Below are 19920 nucleotides of genomic sequence, written 5' to 3' on the forward strand. Positions count from 1 at the left end.
CTGTTAAGAAGTGGGTTAGTTCCATCTGTTCTACCTTATAGGACAAAACTTGACAAAACCATAGCATGGTAGAACTGGAAGCCACCTGAGATAATTTATTCTAAATCTCTTGTTTTATGGATAGGGAAACTGTAATGAGCCCAAAGAATCACAATTTTTATCCACCCTCAGCACACAAACAGTGTACCATACCATAACAACAGTCTTATCCTGTCTTCTAGCGCTGGCCCTGAGCAAGATTATGAAGGAGCTAGAATTAATCTCTGGTGTCTTCACAGCAGTCCTTTCCACAGTCTCCTTTGTTTGACCCTTTTTTCTACAACCCCTTCACCTCTACAGAAGGCAATGCCTTCATGCTGCCTGGGCAGTGCAGGGTTCTCCTGTGTTCCCCTATCCAGCATGAGCACATACTAAAACCTCTTTTCTAGTAAAACTGAAAATATTTTAAATGGATTAAGAGTGGTACCAGCCTTTTAACAATGAATAACTATTCTCTTGTTTACATCATTGCTTTCCTCACCCTAGAAGTGATAGCAACAGCTAGCGTTTTTATGGTGCTTTAAGGTTTGCAAAAGACTTTACAAATGTAATCTTATTTCATCTTTACAATAATCCTAGGAGATAAATGGAATCCCCATTTTACAGCTGAGGAAACCAAGGCCCATTAGGGGTTTTCTTGGCCAAGATACTGCAGTGGTTTGCCATTTCCTTCTCCAGCTCATTTTACAGATGAGGAAACTGAGGCAAACAGGTTGAAGTGGCTTGCCCAGGGTTACACAGCTAATAAGTATTTAAGACCTTAAGATTCTTTTAAATATCCCAGTCCACCACACCATGCTCAAAGATCCCTTCTGGTTTTCTATCTATGATCTTGGATTCTCTCCACAGAACTGTTATCCTTTCCTATTGGGTCACCGGACTGAGTGTCATCTCACAAGCGCAGATATCTTCTATATAGTTAAATGGGAATTGAAAACTCCCAATTATGCATGTAGGACTGGTGCATCCACATGTAGATTCACATGTGGGAATGAGAAAGGTTCGCTGGAAACAAGATCGCTTGTCTCTTGTGTAGCAGTCCTGTTTTGCCTTCTGTGTGCTATAGCTGAATTTATGGGACTGATGAGGTGCTTTATGTGGGCATGCCTCACTTCAAACAAAGCTGGATAAATCTGGCTTTTTTAGATAAATAATAGTAATAGCTAGCATTTATATATAGTGCATATAGGGTTTGCAAAGCATGTTACAAATACAGGGTATCCCAAAAATCCTAGTACCATCTTAATATAGACGTCCCAAAAGTCTTGGGGCTGTTTGAAGCAATCTAAAAGTCTTGCTTAGAATGACCCTAAGACTTTTGAGACACCCTCCATTAGTCAATTTGATCCTCACAACAAGTCTGTGAAGTAGCTGCTATTAATACCTTCATTTTACAGACAAGGAAACTGAAGCTGGGAGAGGTTGTTAGTTACATGATGTTGCTGGATTTGACATTGGAATCCAGGCAGCTGCCTTATTTATCAAGTGATCAGCAACCAAATATTGATTGTGTACCTGTTATACAAGGCACTGTGCTAAACACTGAGGGTAAATAATTTTTTTAAATACATAACTATAACTAGCACATTACTATACCAGTACGTGTGTGAGACAGGATTCAAACTCAGGTCTTCTTTCATCCAACACTCTATCCATTGGACCACTTAGGGAGTGATTGCTCATTTATACACAAAAGAAGTCTTCACCTTAAGATTCCTTCAAATATCCATCTGCTCTAGCTAATTTATGGTGTTATTTAATTTACATACAACTTTTACACACATCGAGGTGTGACTCTCAGTGGTATGTTGGTAAATGTTTAACAACCAGACTCTCTAGGAAAAAAATGTATGTATAGATATGTGTGTGTGTTTATATTTTAAATGTATTTTTATATATATTTTAAATGTATTTCCCCACGGCCCATTTTTAAGTTTAATTGGCATCATTACTATCTTCTCTGCTGCTTTCTTATGTCTAGGCAATCAACAAAACAATACATCAAGTCCTGATTTGCAGCGTTTGCCAGTTTCTGAGGTGAAAATGCTAGTGTTGAAAATTTAACAGAAAAGCAGAGTTGGCTCTAGACCACCCCTGGGTGTGAGGCCACTAGCTTGCATCTGAGCACAGGGGCTGGCACATGGTAAGCACTTAATGAATGCTTGTTGATTTAACTAGATGCCAAAACACTGAACAGGCTCAATCCCTTGTGGCTGGAGGGATCTGTCAGCACTCAAGTCTCAGGTGATATCTTTGAGCTTCACACAAACACACAAACACACACACACACACACACACACACACACACACATACACACACACACAGAGTCAAGGCCATCCCTCATCAGCATAGAGCCAGGGGGATCACTCCTCAGCCTGGGCAGGTCCACTGCCGTCTATAATCCTCTGATTAATGTATCCCCATCTGGATCACCCCTTTCAGCCCCAACCCACTCCTGGCAGGGGGAGAAGTCCCTACAGAGGAATGTGTGCCTGCAAGAGGCAGACATAAGTCAAGTTGGCTATAGTCGATGAGGCTGAGTCTGGATGTAATTGAAACAAGGCCCAACTATTACATCCCATCAGGTCAGAACAGATTCATTCCCGGCTCCCCCATCATCAGTAATTCGTGACTCTCCCTCACCCCACACAGGCCGGGGACACTCTCCCCACAGCCCTGGAATCTGGAGATAATTAGGAGGCTGTGGGATAGCAGTTTGCCACTCCGGGCATGGAGCTCAAGAGAAAAGCATGGAATTGAAGGAGGTAAACATAGGCTTAGGACACAGGCCATCGGGGAGGCCCCAAACTTCTTCTGGCGGGCAGGAGGTGTGCGAGAGGTTCCAGTGACATTGGGCATTGAGGCTGAGAAGGGCTCTGGCTTGTGTGGCCTGTTGGCTGCAAAGAGCAAAGGGATGCAGAACTGTCTGTCTCAAGTTTGTAATGGGATAAGTGGAGCATGGTAGGGGAGTAAGCCCTGGGGAAAATCAGAGTCTCTCTCATCCTTCTCCCCCAGGGAATCAGGATCACACATCTAAGGTAGGAGTTCTTAGCCAAGGGTTCAAGAATGTGTATTTTAAAAAATACATTTTTATAACAGTTTCATTAGTTTATTTTGTAATTTTATGCATTTTATTTTACGCATCTTAAAACATTTTAGGGGCAGCTAGGTGGTACAGTGAGTAGAGCACCAGCCCTGGAGTCAGCAGGACCTGAGTTCAAATCCAGCCTCAGACACTGGACACACTTACTAGCTGTATGACCTCGGGCAAGTCACTTAAGCCCAATTGCCCTGCCTTTCCCCCTCAAAAAAAAATAATTCTGAGACGCGTAGGCTTTACCAGACTGCCAAAGACGGTCTCAGACATTTCCTAGTTGTGTGCTGTCTTTGCCTCAGTTTCACCAACCATAAGATGGGGACAACAATAGCACCCACCTCACAGGGTTGTTGGGAGGATTACATGAGATATTTGTGGAAAAAGAAAGCAACAACAACACTTAGTGCAGCACCTGGCACATAGTAGGCACTTTATACATGTTCAAGAGGGTCTATGACACACAAAGAAGTTAAGAAGCCCTTATCCAGATCTTACTTCCAGCATCAAGTACAAAACCTTCTGTTTGATCTTTAAAACCCCTCACTATCAGGCCCCTTCCTACTAGTTTTCTTGCATCTTATTTCCCTTTATTCTACAATTATTTCCACATACTCTATAATCTAAGCATTTTCACAGGCTGTCCCCACCAATGTCTAGTATATTCTCCCTTCTCCCCGTCAACTCCCGGCTCCCTGATGCAAGACTCAAGTTATGTCTCATCTTCTAGAGGAGGCCTCCTCCCACCCCTAGTTCTTTAACCCCCATTTACACTGTCTACATGCTCCATGCACACAGTTGTTTGCAGGCTGTCACTCCCATTAACATATGAACTCTCTGAAGGCAAGAACTGGGTCAGGCTTTGGGTTTATTTGTGGGTTTGGTCTTTTTTGGGGGGGGGGGGGGAGGCAATTAGAGTTAAGTGACTTGCCCAGGGTCACACAGCTAGTAAGTGTCTGAGGCTGGATTTGAACTCATGTCCTCCTGACTTCGGGACCAGTGCTTTATCTACTTCACCGCCTAGCTGCCCTAAGGACTGGATTTTTGCCTCTCTTTGTAACCCCAGCCCTTAGCACAGTGACTGGCACATAGTACGCGCTTAAATGACCTCAGGAGCCACCTAGTCCAATCTCTTCACTCGACAGATGAAGAATCGGAGCCCAGAGAAAGTTAAGTGACTCATATAAAAGAAATGTCAGAGATGGAATTTGGACACAAGCCATCTGTCTTCAGAATCAGTTCTCCTTCCACTGTACCATGTAGCTTAGTTCTCAATGATCACAGTTGGAAAGTGGCAACTCTCAAGCTTTTTGCTGATGGTGTCATGGTTTGGTACCCTTAGAAGAGGTAGCCGTGTTTCAACAGGGTATTCTTCAAGGCAGAAAAGTCGAACAAATGACACCATCTAGGCGGCCTCCTATTCCACTTACTAAGTAAAGCCTTTTCAACCACTACCTCACATCATAGCTGGGCATGAGCCAGGAGCCTCAGGGAGAATTGGACCTAGTCAATCTAGCCCTATCCTGTCTCAGGCTGTTGCCCTCATGCCCACCAGTCTTACTAATGAGTCAAGAAATAAGCAGCCAGAGCAGAAAAGCTATGGAGAGAGTGTCATTGCTATGTATGGAGATTGAATACTGAGGTCATTGGAACACAGAGAGATTAATGGGAATTTCATTGTTTGCCCTTGGGGGCATGGATGTTTCTCTGGACACTAGCTTTGTGATTGCTGGAGAAAGCTCTCCATCTCAGGGAAGGAGCCAAGCCCCCACCAGGAAAAGCAATAACTGTGAACTCCTGCCCTGGGGCCATCACTACTGCCAGCCAAAGTCACACACTCTAGGATTAACTGGGCAGTGGAGTCCATATTCCTTGCCAGTGCTGGGAAGGCCAATCACAGCCACAACAGCCACCCTCGATGGCCCCCACCTCTACCTACAGAGAATCCGGGCCCATAGCTAGCACTATTTATACAGCACAAATACCAGTTTAAGCAATAATAACAACAATTGACATTTATATAGCATTTTAGGCTTTACAAAGTGCTCCGTAGACATTATCTCATTTAGAAAATACACTTGTAATGAGGCTTTGCAGAAAGGGATATCCTTTGTCATCAAGTGCGTGATTTGGAAAATATGGTCACGGTAACAACTAGGCAAAAAGTCAGCATGACACCCCTTCTTTTGGTCATTTTGTCCCTGAGTGTGCCATGGTGAGGTTATCAGCCTCCCTCTTCCACCTCTAACCTCCTCAGCCATGTAACCAATAACTAAGCAAGAGGACCTTAGCTTGTTATTGTCATGGAAAAAAGAATAGATTAGATTCTCTCGTAACCTGAAATTAAAGCCCAGGGAAACCTTGGCAACTAGAGTTGTTTTTTAATCTTGGACTTCTGATCTGTTGGTGCTTTGAGTTTCTTTTGAGCTGTTAAAGGTATCCCAAAGGGACTTGGTGGTATGCTTTGGCAAGTGAGTTTTTAAATATTTCATTGAGAACTTCAAACTGTAGTTATTGGTTACAGGACTGTCATTCATTTGTTCATTCATTAATCCCCTCATTCATTAATAACTGATTAGAGATGAGGAAACTGAAGCCAAGTGACTTGCCCAAGGTCACACATGGAATAAGTCGTCCAGAGGGGATTTGAATCCAGGTCTTTGGAGCAGCTGTGTGACCCTGGACATGTCACTTAACTCTGTGTACCCCAGTTTCCTCATCTGTAAAATGAACTGGAGAAGGAAATGGCAAACCACTCTAGTATCTTTGCCAAGAAAACCCCAAATGGGGTCATGAATAGTTGGACACAACTGAATTGACTGAACAACAACTTCAGATCCCAACAAAGGACTTATTCTTCTGTACCCGCCACAAATTGAGGGCTCTGACCTGGGAGGAACCAGGCAAAGCTGGGACCCAGGAAGAATAGATGACCTTTCCTTACCTCGGCACTCCTGAGTGGCTCCAGAAGTGATCAGCACATAGCCAGGATAACAAAAGCAGGAGTAGGAGCCCACCCTGTTGATACACCGTCCTTTTCCTTTGCAGGGGTCACTGAGACACTCATTCTCATCTGAGCACAGACAAGAAGGGAAGACAGACACACATATTATCTACCCCTCACCTTTATTCTGACCTCCAATCTCCCATCACCTATTCATGGCTCCAGGCATTTTCACTGGCTGTTCCCCATCCTTGTCATTCTCCCCCTTCTTATCTCTACCTCTGGGCTTCCTTCAAGTCCCAGCTAAAATCCCACCTATTATAGGAAGTCTTTATTGATCCTTCTTGATTTCAGTACTTTCTCTTTTGATTAATTCCAATTTATCTTTCATATATCTTGTTCCTTCATAGTTGTTTGCATGTTGTCTCCCCTATTTGAATGTCAGCTCCTAGAGAACAGGAGACTGTCTTTCACCTTTTGCTTTTCTTTGTACCCCCAATGCTTACCTAGTCTGTGCCTGGCACATGGTGAGCCCTTAATAAATGTTTATTGACTGACTGGCTTCAAATACCTATTGGATATCTTGAACTGGACGTACCATATAGATATCTCAAACTCAATATGTCTGAAACCAAATTTGTTATCTTTTCCCCCAAACCCTCTCCTCTTCCTAATTTCCCCATTATTAACATGGGTACCATAGGCTGGCCTCAGAGCCCTCTTATCACCTTAACAATATACTTAGTCACTACTCAAAGACTAATTTTTCTGGCTAGAAAATGTCCCATCACTTACCACAGGGCTATTTCCCCCTGCCCCTCAAACATTGTCTCTGGCATGCTGGGGAGGTTGACATGATCCCCCTCCCTTCTCATTCTTTCTCCCTTCCCAGAGTCATGCTCCATTTCTTGAGGACCATTGGAATACCTATACAGTGGGTCTGGCTGGGATGCAGTTGGTAACCAGGGCTGCAGACACAGCTGTATCTCTCTGGCAGGTTCACACAAGTTCCCGGGCCACAGATATTGTCAGCCAGAGCAGCACATCTGTCATTTTCTGTACAAAACCAAAGCAGAGTGTACAGAGGGCTTAGGGAAGGAGCCAAGAGAAGCAGGGTTGGACCCGTCTCTACCCCTGGCTATGACACCTCCGATAGGACATCATATCCCGGGGACCCAGCAAGGTGAAACATTGAAATTCCTAGTCACCCCCTCCTGCCCCATTCCAGTGGCCTTGTCATTCAGTCCTTGTGTAGTCAAGACAACCCAGCCTCTCTCCAAGACCGCTATCCAAATCCTACCTCAGACACTCAGCTTTTTGAACCTGGGCAGGTTATTTAATCTCTCTCAACCTGTTTTTCTCATCTGTAAAATGAGACGTTTGGACTTGATGGCTCCTAACGTCCCTTACAGTCCTAAATCTATGATGCTGTGACTCTCTTTTAAGCTCCAGACTTCCACCATAAAGGGCAGCTCTACCATGTAAATTCCCCTTGACCCAGGGTCCCCAAACATCCTTCCTAACGTTGGCCTCCCTAGAAAAGCTTCCTCTATCTGTAGAAATTTCTTCATGGCCCCCTTGGGTAACCTGTGTCCTCTTATTACGTTCCTCAGCCCTCAAACACCAGTGCTGAGCTCTTCCATAATTTTCAGTGCAGTCACTCCTCAAGGTCCAAATCTCCCCACTCCCAAACATGCTAATTTATATTTTTTGCATAGATCTTTTTGTTTTTCATAGTACTTTCCTGTGAGATTCTCACAAAAATCCAGTGAGAGTGGTAGATTAGACATTATTGTTTCCATCTTAACAGATGAGAAGACCAAAATCTAATCACACAGACAGTGAAAGAGCTGCTTGTTTAGTACTCATTTTCAGGCATTATCTGATTTTTGTGACCCCCTTCTTGGCAGAGATACTAGAGTGGTTTGCCATTTCCTTCTCCAGCTCATTTTTACAGATGAGGAAACTGAGGCAAACAGGGTTAAGTGACTTGCCCAAGGTCACACATCTAGGAAGTGTCTGAGACTCTATTTGAACTCATGAAGAGGAATCTTTCTGACTCTAGGCCAGGCATTATATTCATTGTGACATCTAGCTGCCCTAAATAGTGTAGAGTTCATTTTACTATTATCTGCTGCCTGTCTTACAGCAAACACACTCATGGTTTTCCCCAACCCCAACCCTGACATAAACTCCCTTTGCTGGCCCAAAATAGCAGAATGCTGAAGTTGTACGCCCAATCCTTTTTCTAGTTCTATTTTTATATCTGGAAATGCCCATCTTATTTGGTGTTTGCTAAGTGGAAAAAAATTTTTTTAAGTCAGCAGAATAGAAACTGGCTTATAGACAATGTGGTCACAGGCTATTTTGCGTGACCCTATCTCCTAAGCTGGCTTCCGGAGGTCAAGGCAGTTTGTCCAATAACTAGAAGTTTACTAGGACTCCCCAGCAAAATCTGAACTCTCAGAGATGTTTGGGATAGAGTCAGGGTAGGGAGGTCAGGCAGGATACTCTAATACTCAAAGGAAGCTACCACCAGCTTTGTCTCACTTGGCAACGTTGGGTGGAGGGGCAGGGTGGCTGCTAAGTATGCTGTGGACCTAAGTCTTATCCCTGCAAGTGTCCTGAGGACCAGATACAACAATCCTTCTATGTGTTGCTTAGCTTCCTACCCTCCATGCTAACAAAACCAGCCATACTGAAGAGCAGGAAAAAGGGGAAAAGAGGAGAGGGATGTATGGCACTCTGGTGAGGGAGTAATCACCAGGAACAGTGTGCAGAGTTGGAGCATCATGGGGGAAGCAGATCCCAAAGCATTATCAAGGGGAGAAGGCCCTAGCTACAGACTCAAAGCCTGGGCTCTTCAGGGCCCAAGTGAGAGAGGGCAAAGACATTCTATGCACTCGGCTGGTTCTTTGGACTGATAGAATGAGCTGGTAATGAGATTCTCTCCTCCTGTGCATGAGGAAGCAACCTCTCCTTCCTCCCACCCTAGTGAGATGCTTCAAAGGGCAGGCAGGTTGAGGTGGAACTTCCAATCTCAACACATGTAAGCATGTTATAGTTATAACTACAGATGGTTATAATCTTAACCCCAGTAGCATGTTATAGTTGACCGCTGGACTTGGAATTAGCAAGACTTGGGGTTACACCCCACCTGAGGCACTAGCTGGGTAACTCTGGACAAATCGCTCAATTTCTCTGTGCCTTAGTTTCCTCATCTGTAATATGAGGGGTTTGTACCTTCCAGCTCTAAATCTATGATGCAATCAGAGTCCACCTAACCCTCTTTTCAATATACTAGGCTGGAAAAGAGAAGCAAGTCTCAGCAAGGAACATAGAATCAGAACCTCAGCCTCCAAGTATGGAGAAAGAAGGTAGGGAACATGGGAAGAGAAAATGTCAGGAAGGTCAGGGTCTGATCACAGGGGAGGATCCATGGTGAGGAGGAGAAAGGACCAGCTCTAGGGGATGGGGAGGAATTCTAAGACAAGATGAAAGGAAAAGCAAATGTGAAGGCAGAGACCAGACAAGGCCAGGCCCATAGAAAGGAGAGGAAGTGGGGAGTGGGCAGAAGATGAAAGGGGAACCTGGGCATGGCAAGAGTGAGACAGTGCAGTAGACACCCCCCCCCACACACACACACACACTCGCATGTTATAAGAACACCATGACAACATTAGACATTTCTGAACTAAGCTCCAAATGAGAAGCTATTGAGAAAAACACATTCCAGAGACAGGTAGATTGCCAAGGTTTCTCCCCCTTCCCTTCCCCAAATCCTCCCTGGGTCATTACAGACCAGACCCTAGAAGCCCAGAGGGAGAGAAAAGTACAGACTTTCAGACAGTTAAGCAACCTTGAAACAACAGAACTGCTATTCGCCCCCGTAAACAAGCTCTCTTCAGGGCCACAAGGCTGGAACAGCTGCCAGTAAGGCCAGATGATTCAATGTTCCCTGCAGCAGGAATCTAGCCAGGTTTCCCAAGGGGACTTACTTATCCCCCTTCTCTGGGAGTTTCTCCTAACATCCCTGGGGAGGTCCTGTGACGCCCTTCCCCACAGGCACCTGAGGAACGCTGCAATCCCCTTACCCCTGCCCGCCTCCCCCACCAAAAAGATTTCTGCTTTCCCCTCCCTGTCCATCCCCCAATCCCTTACTCAACACCCTGGAGCTGACTAAAGACACCAGATGTCGTTGCTATATCCCTAAGGAATCCTAAAGGCCTGGAGAGAGGAGAGGAAAAGACTCTTCCAAACCCTCAGAGAGGTCAATGAAGCCTGTCAGATTCTTCCAGGTTTCAGGATGCAGGTGCTTTCCCTTTGCTTCTAGAAAAGAGCTCTGGGCTTTGACTTCAGAGGGCCCAGTCTTGTACCTTTGCTCAGTGTTGAGGCCACATTGAGGACAGATATGTCTTCTTCCTCTTCCTGAGGCTCTGGGGTCACCTGCCCAAGAAGTGGTGGAGATGACGTTGCTACGGAGGGTGCTGTGGAGGCAAGAGGGCACCTTGGGATGAGGTCAGGTCTCTAGCCCTCTCAAGTTCCTGAGGGGTTCAGATGCTCACCACAGAGTCATTGAGAGCGATCTTCTTCCCCATCCCTCTGTCCACTGTTCTTGAGCCCCCCAAAGCTTCCCTAAAGTGTTCATGCTTCAGGCTAATTTGGTTTTATTCCTTCTCTCTGTTTCCCTAGGAGGCACTTACTTACCTGGGGACCAGACCAGCACAGAGTCAGCAGTTGCAGGGATCTGCGGGGTTCAAGTTTAAAGACAAGAAGAGATCAATCCTGGCATTGCTATGATGGGGGTTGGGTGCACAGGGAGCAGGTTTCAGAAGGACCTTTCTGTCTCTATCAATAAACCTTCTTCCTTCTACTGTCCCACTCACCTCCGTCCTTCCCCCTGGCTAACTCAAAAGAAAATTCGCTTGGACAATTCTCACTGAGGCTCCTCTTCAAAACAGCCCAGGCACAACTTTATTTGTTCCTTCAACTCTTCCCCTCTGCTCTCCTGGGATACCACTGTATCCACTGTACAGATAAGAAAATGGAGACACAGCGAAGCAAATTAACTTTTTCTAAATGCCAGAGAAAGTCAGTGGTGCAAACAGGAGCACAGGCCAACCTCACCTTTCTGTCTGTACCACACATTCCTTAGTGAACAACAACCTCATTAGCGCAGCAGCAAGGTCAGTAACCTTTCTACTGAAGAAAATGCAGCTCTCACTTCTTAACCAACTACCCCAGCCCAAGAAAACTCAGGAGAAAAGAGATATGGGTCCAGGGTATGTAGCATTCTCTGGAAAGATCATAAAATCATAAATTTATAACTAACAGGGACCTTGGAAATCTAGTCTAATCTAATTCCCTAATTTTCAGACCCAGAGGCTGTGACCTACTCAGGTTCACTCAAGGTCAAGAGGTAGGATTAAAACCCAAGTCCTCTGTCTACAAATCCAATACCTTTTCCATTATACCAAAATGCACTCCTAGGAAAAGAGAAGTGAGTCCCAGCAAGGAACGCTAAATTTGAAGCTAGGCCCACCCTATAGAGAGAGAGAGAAGATAGTGAAGGGTACCTGCAATACAGAGAACAGTATGGGAGGAGCAGGGTCAATGGTGGAGGTCCAGGGAGATTGGGAAAAATGGGAGGAGACAGTGCTGGTATCCAGGGTAAAAGCAACAATTCCCAGAACAAAGAGTCACCATCAGATGGTGAGGAAAAGCAAGGCAGGAGGCAGAGGAAGCCGCAACCACAGTAAAGAGAGGAAATGGTGGTGGGGGAGTGGGCAGAGGATGAAAGAAGGATCTAGAGCATAGCAAGGGTGAGATTGTTGAGTCCTGGTTCTGGAAGGACCTGGAAGTAGAAACATGGGGGAGGGAGGGCCAGGGTGCCAGGGTAAGGGTGTGGGTGTGGAGGAAAGTATTCAGAGGTCACTAAGGAGACACAAGAACATTAAAGGAACAGCACGTTAGCCAGACTGGAGGTCAGGAAGAAGCAAAGAAGCAGTTTCAGATATCATAATACATCCTCGTGTTTCAGGGATGCCATCCTTGGAAGATGCACTGAGCCCTAACGAATAAATTCCTGATGGGAGGAGTTTCCCTCCACAGGGAGGGGAAGCTGAAGCTCTTTTTTTGTGTGTGTGTTGGGGGGGTGATGGTGGTGGTGGTGGTGGCAATCAGGGTTAAGTGACTAGACCAGGGTCACACACCTAGTCTGAGGTTGGATTTGAACTCAGGTCCTCCTGACTCCAGGGCCTACTGTACCACCTAGCTGCCCCAGGAAGCTCAAATTCTTAAACAAGTCAGAGGCTGGGCTGAGGTGTTCCTACTCCACATTTCTGCTTTCAGAAACAAACAGGAACAGGAATACTAAGTCAGCAGTGAGGATGAACGAGATATAGAAAGGATGTCTACAGAATGAATCAAGAATGGGTTCCCTAAAGGGTAGCTGGGTAACTCAGTAGATGAGCACCAGCCTGGAGTATGGAGGACCTGAGTTCAAAACTGCCTCAGACATTTACCAGCTGTGTGACCCTGCACAAGTTACTTAACCCCATTTGCTGCTCAAAAAAAAAAAAAAGAGAGAGAGAGAGAGAATGAGTTCCCTAGGCATGTTCTACTCATGCCAAGATCAAGGAAGCTCTTCTAGACCTACAGGTTCATCTGGGGCAGAAGCATAAATGGATGCGATGCTAGTTCTTTTCAGAACAGCAACCCTGCCCCTCTGCCTTCCTTTTAGGGCTAAGTCTATCCCCAAGAATCAACTCCACCCCATTTCTTAATTTGTCAAAATAAGGATAGGGACTACAGCTGTGATTTCATTGGCATAAGGAATGCCCAGATGAAGGAAATCCCTTTACTGATGAAGGTCAGCACTTTCTCTGCAACTTATAGTCTTAGAGTTGCTTAGAGGTCAAGTGACTTGTCCTGGCTCATATAGCCAGTAGGAATCAAGAGACAGGACTTGAACTCAGGTCTCGCTAACTTCAAGGTTAGTTCTCCACTATGATGACGTGCAAATGCCACCTAGAAACACGTAGACACACCTAGAAAGCACAGATCCAACTGTGTCATCCTCAATAAACTCCAAAGGCTTCCTATTGCCTTCAGGATCAAATACAAAATCCTGTATGACATTCCATGCCCTTCAGAACCTAGCCCCCTCCCACCTTTCCAGTCTTCTTACACCTTACTCCCAACACCATGAATCTTTCAATCCAGTGACACTGGCCTCCTGGCTATTTCATGAACCAAATGTTCCAACTCTCAACTCTAGGCATTTTCTGGGGCTCTCCCCAAAGCCTAGAATGCGCCGCCTCTTCATCTCTGCCTACTGGCTTCTCTGTCTACCTTTCATTTAAGTCCCTCTTAAAATCATATCTTCTACAGGAAGTCCTTCCTAACTCTTCTAGATCTAGTGCCCTCTCTCTCTCATAATTGTTTCCCATTTATCATGTATATGTTTTTTGGTGTATTGTCTCCCCCATTAGATTGTGAGTTCCTCGAGGGCAGGGACTATCTTTTGCTTCTTTTTGTATCTCCAGAGCTTCACACAGTGCCTGGCTGTAGGCACTTAATAAAATGTTTATTGACTGACTGTTCTAGCTGCTCTGGAGCCACATATAGCCCTAAAACTCACTGCCTGCTCCACTGCCCCCTTCCTGCACCCCAAGTCCAAATGGCCCAAACTTTCCAGCTGGGAGAATTACTTACCTGGCCACTCTCTGAGTCACCTGTAAAGGAAAAGGTGAGTGTCAGTGCAGGGAGAAATGATCTGGGCTCCTACCTCACTTACTGACCTGTTCCCCCTCCTCCTTTCCTCTTCTGTCACTAGGCATCTGATGATAGCCTTTAGCGCTCTTCTACCCCATTCATCTTTTATTCTACCTCTCTACTCCCCTTTGCTGCTAAGCTTCTTTTAAAACTGTCTGTTAACTCTGACGGATATAATGACCATCCATGATTTTAAAGGACCAGGGAGTGAGCATGTTATCTACCTCCTGGCAGAGAAACGATAAACTCACAATGCAATATGAGATATACATTTTTTGGATGTCACCAATTCAAGAATTTGTTTTGCTTGACTATGCGTATTTGCTACAAGGGTTTTTCTTTTCTTTTCTCTTCAGTTGAGAAGAGAAGCAGAAGAGAGAGAGAGAGAGAGAGAGAGAGAGAGAGAGAGGAGAGAGAGGGAGAGAGAGAGAGAGAGAGAGAGAGAGAGAGAGAGAGAGAGAGAGAGAGAGAGAAAGAGAGAGAGAGAAATTAGGGATAGGGTTCCCACCTTCATCTCCAAAGTGAGAACAGGCCAGAAGAAATCACAGATAAGCAGGTCAGTTTTAAAGTTACATGATGAACTTGTTATATATTTTAAAAAGAAAAGCAAGTCCTATATAATAGAGATCCAGAATTTTATGTGCAATCCCTCCCCACCCTGCTTCCTATTCTACAGGAAGTCTATGGAAGTGTCCATTTTATTTGGCATTTGTTTTTTCATTTTTAAATTAAATTTATTTTTAAAAGTTTTTATTTACTTAATTATTTAATTAAAAAGTTTTAAATGAAGATGTCTATTTCCAATGCTTCCATTTTTCTCTCCTCAACCTTTGGAACTAACTTCACCAGTCAACTGAAATCAAAGGCCATTAATGACCTAATTTCTAAAGCCAATGACCCTTTTGTTGTCCGTTTTGTCCTTGATTTCTCAGCAGCTTTTGACCCAGGGCTTCATTCAAAGCTGCCTTTGCTTTTGTCTCCTTCCCTGGCTCTTCAGCCTTTCCCCAACCTCCAAAAGTGAAGGAGATATTGAAAGCTATGCTGACTCACTGACCCATTGTTCCCAGTCGGCTTGTCAATCAGTGTTGGGGGAGGCTCTGTTGGGGAAGGTGGAAGCCCAGTCTGCAGCTTTTGTATTGACTACTATTCAGTATGTATTCCTACCTGTGAAGTTGGTAGCACTACTTGTAAAACATCATGAACCTACTACCTTGGGGAGGAGCTGAGATTCAATGGCCCATCCCCTTTTGCTGATGTGGACCTATTCAAATTGTCTTTACCTTATTTCGATAAAAGTTGGTTCCATCTTGAATCCCTTGCTGATCTCCAAGGATCATGCCTTAAACCTGTACCTTGAACTCTTTTAATTCTTTTTTCCTGAGTTTTGCCTCATTGATCAGGTAGAAAGCCCAAACAATGAATTTTCTTTTGAACAAAAATACATTGATTCTCCTATCTACCTATCCTAGATGCCTAACCTGCCCACCCTGGCTTCTCTTAACTTCAAGAAGTTCTTAACTCAGGTCTTGTCTACCTGGATTCTAAAGAACTGCCTTCTTTCTGACCTCTGGTACCCTAGCTCCCAGTCCAGGTACCTACCTGGTCATTCCAGATCAGTTGCTTGCCTGCATATCTGGCATGACTAGACCTCTCCCAATGGCACTGGTTTCAAGAACAACATGCCCAGCCTTCTCCCAGACCCACCAGACCAAAACTCTCTAGTGTCAGAAGTAAACTTCCATCAGAAACTCTAGAAGCCTATCTACAGAGTCCAAGAGCTCAGATTTTGTTTTTAGGGCAATCGATACTATGCTCTGGCTCCATGTCCAAGGGAAGGAACAGAAGCATCCTAGAGATCTGACCCAGATGTTCAGCAAATGTAGCAGCAGCCAGCTCTGGGAAATTCACTACCTGGCATGCTTTACAGGACTGGCTCGGGGGCATGGCAACAGAGACAGCACTTTTGTTGGTGGGGCTGGCATGAGAAAGAAGACAGTGAGGGGCTGCTGGAGAGCTTTCCCATCTTCCCTAGGATGTGGCCAGATCCAGGCTTAAGGTGGGAAAAAAGGAAGCTGAACCACCTCTTCAAGAAGGCTGGGTGAATTCCCACAAAGACAAGCTAGGAAGGTTTCCTAGAAAGGAGACACTGGTCTTCCAATCTTATTCTACAGAGTTAGAATCTGGACCTGAGGAAGTGCCCTGATGCCCATGAGGACTAAGGAGATCCTGCCTCCAGACCCAAAGGCATCTGGCCACACTGTACCTTTGGCAGATGTGGCCACAGCTTCCAACTGGCTGGCTGTCACTTCCCGAAGGGGTTGCCTCCTAGCTGGCCAGGCTAGAGTCTTGTTTCTCTCCCCATGCCTTTCCAAGGTTCTGGCCAGCTCTTCCTCCTCTGCTTTCCTCATGGACAGGCGAATATCTGAGCTGGAATAAGTGTAACCATGGCCAGCAGGACAGATCTCCCGGAAGCTCTCTGTAAGAAAAGAGGTCTGTGACTGATTTGAGAGGGGCCACACCCTCAATTTCCATTCTGTCTACATTCATGAAGCCCCTACTGTATGCAAAGTATTCTACAATAAAAGTCCACCTATTCACTTCTGCTCATAAGACTTGCCCACATTTTTGTTAGGCAGTTAGCCAAGGGGGAAACCACTTTCTTTATTCACTTCATCAGGTATGACTTGCCCATGTTTTTATTAAGAAGTTGGCCAAAGAGCTACTGAAACAAAGCATCTTATTTACATCTGTGGACAGGAAGATGAAACATAGCATATGAGAAGGCTCAGAATATCTGCTAGGTCTCATTGGTTTTAAAATGCTGGCAGTTACTGGGATAAGGGCATGAACTGACAGGTTGCCCAAGGGTCACTTAGATTGAACTGTCCTTAACAGCTGGACAGCAACTTCTTGGGCATCGTAGGATATATGATTTGTGGGAAGGGGGGAGAAAGCAGGGTGCAGAGAGGAGTACTTCGAACTACAGGAAAAGGAAAATTTTAAATAGGTTGTAGATAAGCTGGCTTTTACAAAGGGAAGGGGGAAGGAAGAAGGGGAAAGAAAAGAAAAAGGTAAAGGAGGAAAGAAGGAAAAGAAGGGAGGGAGAGGAAGGAAGGAAGGGAGGAAGGAAAGAAGGGGGGGAGGAAGGAAGGAAGGGGGGCCGGAAGGAAGGAAGGAAGGGAGTGAATGGGACGGATAATTGTGAAGACTTCACAGGGTATGTCTAAGGGAGAGGTTTGGGATTTGGCCTTGTAATTTTGGGAAGGCATGCCCTTCCCCCTCTCTCTCAGATGTTAGAAGATAATGAACTTCCTGTGAGCTATTTGTTCTCTGCCCCCCACCCCCCACCCCATTTCTTCTCCTAGACTTTCAGATGTCACCCCAGCAATTGAGTTCCAATAGTGAAAACCTGAATGGACCAGATCAACCTTGGTCCTCTGTCTAGTTTTCACGCCTAGACTGTGGTTTCCCACCTCCCAGCCAATGGTGAGAAGGAATAGAGGTGGGTGGGAATCTTTTCATCAAGAGTATAAATTAGGGCAGGTTCCCTTTTACCTCACCTCCTCCATTATGGAGGTGTGCCCAAATCTTGCAAGGTTTGTAAAATAAATTTACTTTGTTTCTCCTAAAGATGTCTCTCCTATTATTTGAAAATTCTGTCCCATACAGGAGGGAGGGAGGGAAGGAGGAAGGAATTAAAGAAGAAAGGAAGGAAGGAAGGGAGGGGGGGAGGAAAGAAGGGGAAGGCACTCTGCTAGTCACAAATGTTATCTCATTTAATCCTCACAATAAAAGTATGAATAATGTTAACAATAGCTAACAATATATGACTTATTGTGTGTCAGGCACTGTGCTAAACACTTCATAATCCTCCCAACCACCCTACCTGGTAGGTGCTATAATTATCTCCACTGTACAGTGAAGGAAACTGTCAAAGAGCAACTTGCCCCAGGTCTCACAGCTAGTACGTGCCTGAGACTGGATTTGAACTCAAGTCTTCTTCACTTCAAGCCCAGCACTCTATCCACTGCACTACCTGAATCGGAGATGCAAAGGTAAAAATAACACACAGATTGCCCATTGTAAAACCGAAAATTGATTTTAATTCTATTTTTAAGATTTAAACTGGCAAGTCCGAACTCCTTACCTTGGTAACTCCACCTTTCACCTGCATTTTGGAGAAACTTGCCTAAAGGCCAATCTTTTGTCTTGTAATTACTTCCACTCAGGACTTGGTTCTAATGTGAATTGAATCTCTGCCCTGGTCTGGTCTACCTTTGAAATCTCACCCACCACCCACTTAAGTCAAATTCAGGTAGACTACACCTGATGAGGGCACAGTCTCTGGGAGCCCCCTTGAACTGTCCTTGAATCTTCCAACTAGATCTGGCCTTTCCCTAAGGCCATAAACCTTGCATTATCATTGGGCCCAAATCTCTACCTAGCCTCACCCTTTATTGTTCTGCTTCTTCCCGACCTTGATACTATTGATATCCATGCCTTCAGCTACTTCCCATCCTTAATCCCATTCTCTTCGTTCCTGGACTCTGACCTCACCTGGTCCTCCTTAGACTCCTCCTCAAGACCCTCCCTGAACCCCTCCTCTAGTCACCCCAGGCCACCCCTCAATCCCTCCTACAACCTTTGTGTATATAATCTCCATCTTGCCTCCATGAAGGCGCTCAGATTCAATCTAATTCAGTAGGTTGAATCTGGCCTGCTTGTGGAAACAGGTGTCACAAAAGGTGGGATTTCTTAAGACAGCCCATTATGGTGAATCCCTAATAAACTTTCTCTTTTCCCTTGGCTGAGAAGGCTTGAGTCGAATTCTTTCGGCAGGACTCGGCGTGTAGGTATTTTGGGGTCACGAGCACCCCTAGAAACCTATGGTTCCCCCAACAATCATCATTTTTACTTAAACCTCTTCACACCCACTTCTGTGACTAAGTCTAACCCCATTGTTGGAGGATTACTCCATCTCCTCCCTCCCACCCAGGGAGAAAACTGGAAACAAAGGAGAAAGCATGGTACTGTGGAAAGACAACTCTCCCATTGAAATTGGGGTCTTGGGACCTTTGTTGGAATCTCAGCTCTGACAGTTACTACCTGTGTGATTGAGTCTCAGGGACATAAGGGGCTAGGACTCAGGGGAGGGGAACTTGCCTTCTAGATCCTTAAGTGCAGCCCTTTTCAGTAAAAAAAAAAGAGGCCACACTTAAGGATCTAGAAGGCCACATGTGGCCTCAATGTCACAGGTTCCCCACCCATGGGCTAGATGCTTCAGCAGATACAGCACTGAGCCTAAGTCCAGTCTGAAACATTTGTGTTCAAGTCCGGCCTCAGACACTAGCTGTGTGGTGGGCTGGGGCAAGTCACTTAAGCTCGGTCTGCTTGAGCTTCCTCAACTGATAATAATAGCACCAGGGCTGTTGTGAGGATCAAATGAGATAATATTTGTAAAATCATTAGTATAGTGCCTGGTACATAGTAGGTCTATCCTTCCTCCCTCCCACCCTTCCTTCCAGCTTTCTTTTCCTTCCTCTCCCTCCCCTTTTTTCTTTCCTTCCTTCCTTCTCCCTTTCCTTCCCCTTTCCTCTCTTCTCCCCTCCTTCCTTTCCTTTCTTCCTTCCTTTCCATCTTTTCCCTCTCTCCCTCTCCTTCCTTCCTCCCTCCTTTCCTTTCCTCTCCCTTCACCTCCCTCTCTCTTTTCTTTCCTTCCTTCCTTCTACCCACCCTCCCCTCTCTTCTCCTTTCCTTTCTTCTTTCCTTCCTTCTTTTCCCTCTCTTCCTTTCTTTCCTCCTTTCTTTCTTTCCTCTCTTCTTAACCCTCCTTTCTCCTTCTTGCTTCAGCACTTCCACCCACCCTCCCCTCTCCTTTCTTCTCCTTTCCCTTTCTTCCTTCCTTTCTTCTTTCCTCCCTTCCCTCCCTCCCTCCATTCCTTCTTCCTCCTCTGTAAAACAAGAGGGTTGGCCTGGATCACCTCCAAGGCCCCTTTCAGCTCTAGATCTTTGATCCCATGGTGTTAAGGGAGGAGCTGGTAGCCTCTAGTCAACCATCCAGGAGGG

General features: G+C 45.3%; 1 protein-coding gene across 1 annotated transcript in view; it reads right to left on the reverse strand.

The window, feature by feature from the left end:
- Nucleotides 1-19920, reverse strand: part of LTBP2 (latent transforming growth factor beta binding protein 2) — a 193071-nt gene that overhangs the window by 23817 nt on the left and 149334 nt on the right. Inside the window, exons 12-17 of the mRNA XM_036735285.1 lie at nucleotides 16118-16330; nucleotides 13795-13814; nucleotides 10786-10825; nucleotides 10455-10565; nucleotides 7006-7134; nucleotides 6079-6207 (exon numbers count right to left, since the gene is read on the reverse strand). Of these exons, the coding sequence (XP_036591180.1) occupies nucleotides 6079-6207; nucleotides 7006-7134; nucleotides 10455-10565; nucleotides 10786-10825; nucleotides 13795-13814; nucleotides 16118-16330 (642 nt within the window). The remainder of the gene's footprint in view (nucleotides 1-6078; nucleotides 6208-7005; nucleotides 7135-10454; nucleotides 10566-10785; nucleotides 10826-13794; nucleotides 13815-16117; nucleotides 16331-19920) is intronic.

The sequence above is a fragment of the Trichosurus vulpecula genome, chromosome 8 (assembly GCF_011100635.1).
Source record: "Trichosurus vulpecula isolate mTriVul1 chromosome 8, mTriVul1.pri, whole genome shotgun sequence".
Lineage (NCBI taxonomy): Eukaryota > Metazoa > Chordata > Mammalia > Diprotodontia > Phalangeridae > Trichosurus > Trichosurus vulpecula.